Below are 12256 nucleotides of genomic sequence, written 5' to 3'. Positions count from 1 at the left end.
CCCTCACTTCTCTGGATTTAAGAGCATCTCCTCCAAGGCTCCCTGCCCTATTGCTGCAAGCGCGAGGGACCAGGAAAAACAAAGAGGCATCAAGCGACTCGGCTGTCGGGCATCGACCGCCGCGCACCCACTCGGGACCAAACCAGACTCCTCCGCGCACGCAGGCCCGGACAGCAGCTCGGCCCTGGGAGGACAAGCCCCATCCACCCTCGGCCACGTGCTTTTCCCCTCGTAGAGCCTCCACCCTTCGGCTGCCGGCGAGAATCGCAACTCTGCCAGGGCTGCGGCCTGGGCCCAGACTCCGGGGCTCCCTCACCCCGGGCGCGGGGCAATCCTGCCCCGAAGGCGGCCCCTCAGAGGGAGGCAGGGAGATGGAGCGGCTCCAGCAAGGTCGCGGGGAGGCAAGGCAGGTCCCGGCCCCGCAGAGTCCGGCCCGGCCCCTCGCGCAGCGCGGCCCTGCCCCTCCCCCGTGAAGGCCGCGTACCTGGGAGAGGCCGGGGGGCGTAGGGCCCGGCAGCAACAGCAGGTGGAGGCGGGAGACGGCGCGGCGGGCGCTCAGCATGGCGATGGCGGCGGTCGAAGAGAAGGAGAAGGAAGACGAGTGCGGCGGCAGCGGCGGGCGGCTCTTCTAGAACCTCCTCTCACGTGGGGAAGGGGCAGGACCCGGCGGGCTGCCTTTGCCAAACGCCCGATGGCAAAGCAGCCCCTCCGCCCCTGGCCCGCAACAAACGCCCCGCAGAAGCACCGAGCGCCGCCTCCCCCGGCCTGTTGCCCCTTGTTGTGGGCGAGACCCCCTCCGTCTCACTGATCCGCGAGCAGCTTTCCGCACAGGCGCTGCTAGGGCAGCCGGGGTCCTAAGTGAAAATGCGGCCTCAAGGTCGGACAGGCTGCAGCGCAGGCAGCTGTCTTGCGTCAGAGCGGGCGCATTGCGCCTGCGCCGCTTGGGTGCAAGCACCACCCTCCCCGCCTCGCACATGCGCAAGCGAGGCAAAGACAGGGCTGTTCCCGTTGGCCCTACTGCGCACGCGCCGATACAAGGCCGGGGGCGCCCACGTGCGCCGAGTGCAGGGCGCCTGCGCCGGGGTGGAGCCAACGCGCGTGCGCGCTGGGCGGCTGAGTCAGCGTCACGAGGGGGAGAGGGTGCCGGTGGGGCGGGAGTGACGCCCTACTTCCGGCCCAAGGGACGTGCCGGGGGCCGGGTAGCGCGTCAGCGCCGCAGCGAGGCCCGCAGCCCCGGATCTTGCTCCGAGCCGCGGCCTTCCCGCTCCAGGATAGCTGGGGCGTTTCACACGACTGGGAGTCCGAATTGGAAAGGCCCCGCGTGTCTGCGGGCAGGAGCCCTTCCCAGCGGCCAGTCCGTGTCCGTCGTGCACGCAGACACGGGCCACCTTCCATTTCCTACCGAGGTGCACCCGCGTGCGCGGATACGTTGTGAGCCGTCCTCACTAACCAGAGGGGGGCAGCACGCAGCCATGTTAAGCTGCCTTTCCTTCAGACTTGTCCCACGAATCGTGACCAGTATGAAAAAGGACTTAATTCAAATAACTGACACATAACTTTCAAGTATTGGCAAGGCTGCAATTAAGCAAAAGCACACTCAGAGGGAGCTGTCCTCTAGCTTAGTCTGCAACAGTCCCTGTTTTCTTTTCATCTGCAGAGTCGACGCAAGAAAAAATGGCTTTCCGGTCCTGCAGAAAATGAGCTGTTAATTCTTGGCTCACACTTAACAGCACACAATGCCATCGAGAGCGCAGCAGGCAAATACCTTTCAGTATCCTCTGGGGGTGCTGTTATAACAAATGAAGTAGGAAACTTGAACAATATCAGGGATGAAACATTTTCTCCGAGTGCTGGCAAAAGAGAAGAAGCTGAAATGTCCTTCGGCAACTTTCCGGGCAGTGGTATGTTTAGAGGCAAGGATTTTTGTGGATGGTATCTTTTACTGGACCTACTCCATAGTTAGACAAGTTTTCAAGTGCAAGGCATTCTTCATCAAGTCTACCAAAACACTACAAAACACTGGTTTGTTTAATATTTCAGAGTCTATTGATTTTAGCCAAGCAGCACATTCCTGAAAAGTCAGGGCACGTGTTTCAGTTTCCAAACAGGGCCCTACAACAGTGCTGGACTCAAGGCCTAATGAGTACTTCTTTAATGAAGTATTGCAAGTCAATTGTTAGCCCCACTGAGTGCAGAATTTTTTATTTGTATTCCCTTCACCTACCTCTTTAGACTGCCACAGCTACACCCATTTCCCTCTGCCTTGTTCTCATCCTCAACCCTGCTCCCATGCAACCCCTTCTCAGACCTCAAACATTTTGCATTCAAATCCTTGTCTAGTCAGTGTCCTTCCTGACCCGGTCTGCCACATATCCACCTCTCCTTCCTGTTCCTCCTTAAGCCACACTTCTTCTGTGAAGCCTATGAGCATTTGTCCTCCTGCCAAAACAAGGGCTAGAAAGGAGATTAATCAGTGCCTTGGACTTAATTGCAAATATGTTAAAACACTCCAGAAAAGCACCCGGGCAGGTGGTGACCCATTCTGTAAGAAACTGAGCCTGCCTGAAAGATGCCCAGGGCTCTCAATTTGCCCTCATTTCGGATGTTGTGAAGAATGCATCTTGCAGAACTATTTTATATCTGCTGTTCCTGGAGCTGAGCAGTTGTAGGGGGTATAGAACCTCTGAGCAGCTGGCAGGAGGAGCAAAGGCCAGAAACTAGGACTACTATTCTATTTTGGGGGTCATTGTGTGATGCCCTGGGGATTTTGGCATGTCTATGATCTCCAAGATTGCCTGTCTAGACCCAGAGTACCTTGCATGTTTCTGTACAAGCCTCTCATGAAGGATCTATGCAGTGAACCCTGGGTCCCAGAATGCAATGGTACAGAAATGGACAAAGGGACGGCTGTTTGTGAATGCCAGTAACTGGCTTTATGTTAATTAGCATGGGCTTTGAGGAGCCGGGTTTTCTTAGCAGTGTAATCCTAAAATAATGGAGTCTGCTAGTGAGGAGAGAGAATCCACAGAAATATTCTCCGCAGGGTCTGGTGCTGCTCCCGCAGCAAAACTTTTATTGCCTTCAGAGGAAAAAGGATTGGGTCTTACGGACTTTCTATGAGGCTTAAGCCATATTCACTTTGTTTTGGGAAACATCTTGTCAGTTCATTCTGCATCTGTCTTAAGCAGGCTCCCCTGTACCAGGCAAAACCAAGAGGGCTACATGCAGTCTTCAATAAAACAAATCTGTATAAAGCATCTGTCATTGCTGAGGCAGCTTAAATCAGTAGACAAATGTGACAAGTTCTGCAGGGAGCTATGCATTAGCTTCTCCATGGTAATTTTTTCCTGTCTGTGACAATTCGACGGTGACTATTGTTCTGGAGCTCCTATGTGTATGTTATAAAAGCATTGCTTCAGCTGCCCTGGTATGGATGGGTGCAGAGGTGCAGCTGTCAAAGCTGCACTTCAATCACTTCCCTACTCACTGCAATGAAGTTCAAGACACTGATTGATCAAACATAATATGCAGTCAAGCTTTACCCATGTATCAAGGATACAAATGTAAAAATAAGACACTAGCCTTTGTTCTATGTGATTAGAGATCCGTCTTAAAACTGGGTCCTCATTCTCAGCCTGCTACACTTTGGGCATGTCTTCAAGTGCAAATGCGGCGGGCTGAGTTTGCTCTAGTCTAATCTGGAGTAAACCCATCCTGAGCAGGTGCCTATACATGCATGCATTTGGGAGTAGGTTTGCTGCTCCTAGCAGCAGTCTACTCCCACCCCCCTGGCCCTGCTCTGGGCCCCTGCAGCAGTCAGGAAGAACTGGAGGCTTCAGGCGCAGCTGCCTGCAACTGGTGGACATCTTTAACAGGCAGTCCTGTGTGCTGCTCCTTGGCCACTTACCTTCCTGGAGCAGTCTGCAGAGCACTGTGTGAGAATGCAGCGGCTCTATCGCCGGAGTCTGTGCCCACCTCACCATGGCTGCTCCACCCCCAGGCCCTGGCAGCAATGTCCACTGCCCCAGGCACATGCTAATCACCCTGCTTACCATGCTGGCCTGCTGTGGTGATTGCTGCCTGGCCCAGGTCAGTCATGTCCTTGGTGGCCCCCTCACATAGAACATCCACCAGGCCAGGCTCAACACAGTGTCCCAGGCCTCCAGCCACTGTGCTTCTGCTGGCCTGACCCTGTGCTGCTGCCCAGATGCCAACCAGGGCCATCCCTGGGGGGTGGGGCAAATCAGGGTGACCGCCCCGGGTCCCGCGCTTTGGGAGGCCCCATGGAGTTAGGCGGAACGGCCATGGCGACTCCACACTGCTGTTGACAGCGTTGTGTCCAGCTCTCGCTCCACTCTGCCCCGCCCTGCCCCCCCCCCCATTGAGGGTGCCAATGCCATCGGCACCTTGTTTGGGTCCGTGGCACACGGGATCAGAGCGGGGACGGGGCCCTGCACAGGCTGATTTGCCCCGCACCCCGCACGAGTCGGCTTTGATGCCAATGTCACCACCGGTATTGTCCATGTACTCCTGGACCTTTAGCCCTGCTGCCTGTGGGCCTACCTGGCCAGCCAAGACTGGTGGCTGCACGTCCTCCAGACCACCTGGGATGACAAGCAGTGGCTAGAATGCTTTCACATGACCCAGGCCACCTTCCAGGAGCTCCTCGACCAGCTCCACCCACAGCTGGAGCAGCAGGCCACCACCATGCAGCCGCCCCTCCCAGCAGACACCCGGCCGGCCATTGCTCTGGTCAAGCTGGCTACGTACGCCAATGTCTGCCATGTTGGCCACCTCTTCAGTGTAGACAGAGCAACTGCCAGAAAGGCTGACGTGGAGGTGTACAGTGTCTTCTAGGATGTGCAGGGGCACACTGTGCTTCAGGTGGGGTTCTGCACCCTAGGCTTCCCACAGTGTATGGAAACCTAGACAGAATCTGTAGCAGAAAGTCCCTTTTCCTCTTGCCTGAAGTTGCTCTCCCCTCCTTGGATATGTTTTTCCTCTTCTACCTTTTCTTCCTTCCTCTTTCTTTCACTTTAAGATAAGGAATTGTGTTTTGAAATTTGTATGTGTGCATTTTGTATCTCCCCGTGTATTTTGGTATTTTTATCTATTTGTGTGCCATGGCATTACTTTTGTAGCTTATATTTTATACTCCTCACCTTTCAACTTTTAACTAAATGTGTTTAGTTTCATAAGTAAATTATACATTGTAACAATGTTAACAAGGGCAGGAATCAAACTGCCCTTCCCTGTATCAGGCTGGCCCCTGAAAGAGCGAGTGAATCAGTGATTGAATGTGTAACATGGTAGCAGGCAGCAATTAACACCTAAGGAAACTGCAGATCAACCAAAGGAAGAACTCAATAGAAGACAATGTAGCAACCAGGACATCTCTAAACGTCACTGATCAAGGGCTAGAAGCCCTGGCCTGAGTTAATCAACGCCAGGGACCAACTTTTGGGCTGAATAACTCCAAATCAACTGCTTCCAGAGCCCTATTCAAAATTCATCAACGGACTCCCAAACCTGCATGTACATGCGGACGACCCCTGGGGGCTGACAGATGCCATCCAGTAGCCACCGAGGGGGGAAGTCCCACGAGGGTCAACGACCCCTGGATTGGGCAAACCTGAAAACTGAGGAGTCACCAAAGTCTGCCAAGGACAGATAAAAGGCAGTGAAAAGTGACCCTCAGTGGCGCCCTCTTGATCTCCAACTTGACCAGCACCTGACCTGTCCAGCCAGAAGGACCAGCCGGCGACCCCCTTCTGGAAGATAACACCACGCTGAAAGAAGCTTCAACGACAGACTCCAGCGCCTGTGGGATAGGTATACCTGACTCTTGTACCTTGCTACTGTGTGTGCGTGTGTGTGTGTGGAAGGACCAGCCCCAAGGTTTATGATTTAACTCACTACAGTATTTCAATCCGCCAAATAAACCAGAATTTTAAGGATCCCGAGTTGGACATTTGTAGCCAACATATCCACATCCCTGTCACCTGCCTGCCTTGCAGTGACTGCCCCTACTACAGCCGGCAAGGCTTCTTATCCATGTTCCAGGCCTTCATTGACCACTATGGTGCCTTTACCAATGTGAGTGCTGGCTGGGTGGGCAGTGCCCACAATGCCCATGTCTTCCACAACTCCTTCCTTCCAGCCCTGGTGGAGAGCAAGCGCTTCATGCCACGGGTACTGGACTTCCAGCTATGTGTGGTGCAGGTCATACCCCTCCTCACTGGGGACCCTACCTACACCGTCCTCCTCTGGCTCATGCGGCCCTACACTGACCAGCTGGACCCATACAAGGCACACTTCAACTGGTGCCTGAGCCAGACCTGTGTGCTGGTGGAGTGCACCTTTGGCTGTCTGAAGGGATGCTGACACACCCTCACTACCTGGCTTGAGGTCAATGAGGCGAATGTTCCCAGGTCATCATTGCAGCCTGTGTGCTGCATAACATCTGCCAGACCCAGGAGGAGCTGTTTCATGAGGCCTGGGCAGGGGAGGTACAGTGTGAGTAGGACACCTGGCACCAGGAACATTAGCTGTGGTGGCAACAACAGTGGAAGGCCCTCCCTGGCAAGGGTCTGGGCGAGCTGCTCACCCACCAGTGGGGGCCAGGGCACTGGGTGCAAGAGGGACTGGTTGACAAGCTCCTCCTGCACTCCCCACTGTAGGTTGCCTGGAAGGCCAGCCCCAGATCCCAGCCCCCCCCCCACGCCCCCCCAGCACCATGCTCACTGTGGACAGTTCTCAGAAAAGCACTTTATTCCCTTCCACAAACACAGAGCCCCCTCCCTCCACTACAGCAGACCCTGTCCCTCCCCTCCCTTCCGAACCACACAGTCCCTCCACCAACCACCCCACCTATCAACAATAAAGCAACTTCTTCCCCATGCAGACTATGTCCATATGTGTGCCCTTCCAGGGTGGGGGGCAGTGGGGCGGTGGCACCTAGGGGGCAGAGCCCAGGGACAGGTGCCCAGTACCCTGGCTTCAGACCACATCTCCAGGGGTGATAGCAGGTGCTACTCTGCCAGTACAACTGGCTCCCCCTCCTGTGGCCAGTGGGCCAAGCCAGCAGGGCCTGCATGCAGTACTGGCCCCACTGCAAACAGCTCCTTCTCCGGGGCCACATGGAGCCAGGGTAAGTGACAGGTCAGGGCCCAGCTGTGGGGTCTGGGTGACCCCCAGGGTGGGAGCTGGGGCAGGGGCACCTGGCTGGTGGAGGCACCACTGCCCCTCAGCCCAGGTTCACAGAGGCCCTGCTGCTGGGCAGTGGGTGGCTGCTAGGGAGCAGGCAGAGCTAGGGTCAGGGGCAGGGCAGTGGGTGTCATGAAAGCAACCACCAGGGCCAAGACAGTGTCCAGCACCCAGCAGTCCTCCACCGTGGCCTCCACTGTCCTGGCCACCACGGCAGCCTGGAGCTCCTGGGCCTCTAGGTACCTCTCCTCCAGGGCCAGGAGCCTATCCTGGAACTACTGGTTCACCCAGTCCCTCGCCACCTTGCGTGCATCCCTCTCCCACTCACAGGTGATGTCCTCCATGCACCAGGCCTGCAAGTCTGTCAGCCACTCCTTGGTCACAGTGATCAGGCAGTCCAGCAGCCGGGTCTGGTCCTGGGTCCTATGCTGCCAAAGTTGGCACATACACATGGCCCTGGCTGAGGCACATACACATGGTGATCCTGGCTACCAACTTGTGCCTTTCCCCCATGTGTACTTGCATGTCCTACAAAGCCAGAAGAAAGAGATTGTTTGTGAGGGTTTGCAACATTTCTGAGACAACAGGTTCAATACCAAGGGGCTGTGTCCTACCCAGTCTCAGATTGGGGGTTATATGTGCATGGGTGCCCATGGACAACATGGTAAGTTGGCCTGGCAGGCCCTGGCACAGGCAGCTGCTGGCTGAGCTCCCGTCCTTGGTTGCTCAGCAGGGGCATTTGGGCTGCTATGTGCTGGCTGCCAGCATCCTGCCTTCTCCACCCCCTTCCCAGGCTGGGACAGGCCTGGTTCTTGGCAGCACCTGCTGTCATGGCTCCAGAGTGACTCCCCCCCAATTCTCCTCCTGGCCATCCTGTCTCCTGCACTGCCATCAAGCCCACAGCACCTGGGGGTGGGGGGGGTAAGGGGCTCCCAGATGACTGGGATACAGAGCTGGTGGCACTCCTGTCCTCCCCAGAGGCAGCCGCTCCAGAGAGGTGCCCTGGGGCCAACCCCCCTCTGCGTCAGCTCTGTGCCTCAAGCATGCCCCTACTGAGAGTGTCCCAGGCACGCTGTGAGAAGCTGTTTGTATGGACCAAGGGATGCCTGACTCAACATGCCCTGTGGCTGCTGGTCGCCATGGTGCCCCAGGTGAGCCTGCAAACCTGGCGTGGGACTCTGAACCTCGATGGTACGAAGGGTAAGCCCACGCTGTCCTGCAACCTCTGTCGCCACCTGGAGGCTGTGCTATACATCCGTGCCCCCCACAGACAAGGACAACTGGCAATGACACGTTCCTCCTCATGCGAGAGGCCCATGCTCACCTTGCTGCAGGGGCACAGACTACTCAATAAAGTTTTGCACTGTCTTCCACCTCCCTGTGTGCTGTGGCGGGGAGGGGGCAAAGGGTGGGAACATGGGTGCCAAGAGAGTGTGGCCAGACCAAGTGGGGAGGGAGGGCAGGGGCAGGGGCAGAGAGGGCCACTCCCTAGTGTGGGGCTTACCAGGTAGGTGTGCCAGGTGTGCTCAGCAGCCTGAGTCAGTCCTTGCTGAGGGTGAGGGCATGTGGCTTCCAGTTGTGTCTGGGGGTGAAGAGGCATGACGTCCAGCTGCCCGGGTAGAGGCCCCCTCCAGGAAGGAGCTAATGCTGCTGAAGGTCAGCAATGCCATGACTGACTTTGCCTCCTGGGCAGGGCCATGTGTCTGGAGCTGACAGGGCAGGTGCTGGCCTGGGCTCCTGGAGCTGCTGAACGAGGCCAGGGGCAGGGACCATGCCGAGATGGGCTTCTGGCAGCCCGAGGGCCCTCCCCTGGTGACACATTATCGAAGGTGCCAGGCCACACTAGAGGCTCAGGCAGGCCACCTGTGCTCATGTACACGGCATTGCTCTGGCCAGAGTCGCAGGGCACGAGGATGTTGTCCAGCTTCTGCATAAAGGGTATGGACTTGTGGGCAGCCCCCACCCGGCGACTGCGGCCAGTGCTGGTGACCCACTGTGCCCACATGGCCTTGACCTTTATGTGGCAACAACCAGTTGTGCCTGTGTTCCCGCATGTGGCATACCAGGTCCTCATAGATGTGCACATTAGAGCACCCACTCCATGCAAACTGGCTGAGGACCTCAGCCTTGCCACAAGGTCCACAGTCTCCTCCTGGGACCATTTGTGGCCCCAGAAGGCAGCATCTGCTATGGGGGAGGCATAGGAAGATTAACGCACAGGCCAGTGGGGCCTGGGCCCAGGAGCTCCCAGATGCCTGGGTTTCCTTGGCAATGACAGGTTTTATCTTGCTGACAGGCAGCAGTCTAGCCAGCAAGAGGTCTGGCTTGAGGCGTGGCCAGGAACGCAGCCAGGCAGTGCTCTACAGGTAAGTCTAATAGGAGGGAAGGAGTGTGTGGGCAGATAGAGGCCCCCATGGTGAGGGAGGGAGGGAGTGGAGCTGGGGCTTGGGGACCTGGGTCCGGGGCATGGAGCAAGACAGAGCCATGGATGGCTCATCCAGGAGGCGTGGGGGGGAGAGAGGATGGTTCCCCACTGCTGCACACACCTTCCTGCCTCTGTGCCCCGCTGCTGTGCCCGTGTCCCAGGATCTGCTCCCACTGCTCCTGCATGCCACCTCCCAGGGAAACCTTGGGACTGGGGGTACAGCACAGTGAGGAGGAGAAGCATCCTCAGAGGAATTGGTTGAGGTGAGGGGGTAGGGAAGATCCTGCCAAGGGAAAGTGTGCGTGTGCGTCAGGAAGTGAGAGTGCCCCCAGGGCAAAAGCAGCAGAGTGAAGAGCCCTGAGCCTGCATAAAGCAGCCCAGATCTGCCCTCGTCCCTCTGGGCTCTGCTCTGGCTATGGCGGCTGTGGGGGGAAGCGGGGTAGGTGTGTCGGGGGTGGGGGAAGCAGGGATGTGCCCCTCCACCCCCAGGCCAGCCGGGTCCACCCAGCCTCCCCCACGAAGCATGAAGGCCCACCCTTGGCAGCTGCAGCACCAGGAGAAGAGGCCCCTCCCCTAAGCTGGAGCCCAGCTCTGGCAGGGGGAAGGGGCCTCCAATTTTGTTTTTGCCCAGGGCCCCAGTAAACCTTAATCCTCCTTTGCAGGCAGGATGCCGGAATGGCTCCCTCAACAGCTCGCTGGGCCGTCAGGCAGCAGTCTCAGTGTTGGCAGGCCTGGGCAGGTGCGTGCAGTGCCCAGTGAAGGGGCACAGCACAGGACAGATAGGTGTGCAGTGATGCTGTGCTGGGCACCAGACACAGGCAGGCTGCTGTGGGTGGCCTGGGGTACGCTTTTAAGGACCTGGGGCTGGTCCAAGCAAAGAGCTGCTCCAGCCCTGAGGCTGGAGAAGCTCCCAGCCCCGTGGTCCTGGGGCTAGGTTGAGGATGGTCCCCTGGTGGTGGGGCTGTCTGGGAGCAAATTTGCTGCTGGTCAGCATCTGCATGAGCATTACTGTGCAATAAATACTCAGGAGTTAATTTGCTACTTGTATTTACAGGTAGCAAATTAATTCATGAGTCAAGCAACTTACTGTGCAGTAAGCATCTGTACACATAGACAGTGATGCTTACTACACAGTAATTTGCTTTACTGTGCAGTGCACCAACTGTATAGTGTAACAAAGTTGGGGTCCCAAGGGTGGATGTGTCGCCCCCTGGTGGCTCCACAACTGTGCCTGCTCTGCCCCTAGGGTGCCATCCCACCTCTTCTGCCATGCCTTGATGGAAATAATGACCCAGTCTTGAGCTTATATGTTCCCAGGGCCCTGCCTATATTTGGTCCCTTGACTGCCTATAGGTGCCTGCTAATTACTCAATTAGCCTGTTGCCCTGGTGACCTGCAGCTGCTGCTTAGCCTGTGCTGCTCCCTAACTGAGCTGCTATTATCTTAAAGTAACAGGGAGCCCCAGGCTCTCTGTTACATATATGGTACATAGTAAGGGAAAAACATTCAAGTCAGTGGATGTATTTACATGCTTGAAGTTAATCACACTTAACTGTTTGCTGGATCAGGGACACAACACAGACAACAGAAGGGCTGGGAAGACAGCAGTGACAATCAGAGGAACATAAGGCTGCATGTGAGCGAGGGGTTCATAGATTGTATGTTGGCTATTATTAATTGCAGCTTAACATGGGCATCACAGAAAATGGGAGACTTGATAAATTATTTGAAATAGGACAGGAATGTGTAAATGGATTTGGGGTAACCATTTATCACAAAGGGAGAAGACATATGTCCCACGCTTGTTACCACAGTATTTCCATTGGCTTCAAGAATTTCTCCAGATTTGCAGAACTGAATCTAGCCTAGGGTTACCATGTTTCTAGGTCCAAAAAAAAGGACATCTGTCAGAAGGCAGAGGGAATGTGATTGGGGGGTGGGGGGCAGTGACATGCCGGTGCTCTGCCCCTGCCCATTCTGTTGCCTCCCACTGACAAGTCGCATCCTCCACCAGCCAGTGCCTCTCACTCCCAAATAGCAGTACCCTGCCTCCCACCCCTTGCTGGTGCCCCTCACTCCTGACCCACAACCCCCAGGTGCTGCCAGTGCCCTGCACACCCAGCCCACGGTCACCTGTCCTGTGCCCCGTGCACCTCACTCCTGATCCGCAGCCCCTGCCCCCTGCCAGCCCTACTGGTGCCCTTCAGTCCTGACCTGCAATTCCCTGCCCCCCAGCCCTGCCAGTACCCCTCACTCCTGACCCAAAGCCCCCTGCCCCCCAGTGCCACTCACTTCCAACCTGCAGCCCCCTGCCCTGGTCCCCAGCCCTGCTGGTGCCACTCGCTCCCAACCCGCAGACCCCTGCCCCCCAGCCCTGCTACCCATGCAGCTCCTGCATTGCACAGGAGCCTGCTCTCTCTTACACACACACACACTCTCTCTCTCCCTCCAGTGCCCATGCAGGGAGCACGTGACCCCTGACAGCAAATCCCCAAATGGCCAGCCTGGGAGAGCAGAGGAACAGAAAAAACCCCAGTATTGGCGACACATAGGGGGTGCACGCAGGTGCACATGCTCCCCCGTGAGATTGGCAGTGCACCCCCTGACATAAGCACTGCTAATGCT

At 56.7% G+C, this 12256-nt stretch overlaps 1 protein-coding gene across 2 annotated transcripts in view; it reads right to left on the bottom strand.

Moving 5' to 3' along the window:
- Positions 1-996, bottom strand: part of HSPA9 (heat shock protein family A (Hsp70) member 9) — a 32679-nt gene extending 31683 nt beyond the window's left edge. For both annotated transcript variants that reach the window (XM_025206069.1, XM_006015725.3), the window contains exon 1: positions 485-996. In XM_025206069.1, the coding sequence (XP_025061854.1) occupies positions 485-562 (78 nt within the window). In that variant the 5' untranslated portion in view covers positions 563-996. The remainder of the gene's footprint in view (positions 1-484) is intronic.
- Positions 997-12256: the final 11260 nt, after the last annotated feature.

This window comes from Alligator sinensis, unplaced genomic scaffold (assembly GCF_000455745.1).
Source record: "Alligator sinensis unplaced genomic scaffold, ASM45574v1 scaffold156_1, whole genome shotgun sequence".
Taxonomy (NCBI): Eukaryota; Metazoa; Chordata; order Crocodylia; family Alligatoridae; genus Alligator; species Alligator sinensis.
Note: the sequence above shows the minus strand (reverse complement) of the source record. Positions and strands in the feature narration are given on the sequence as shown.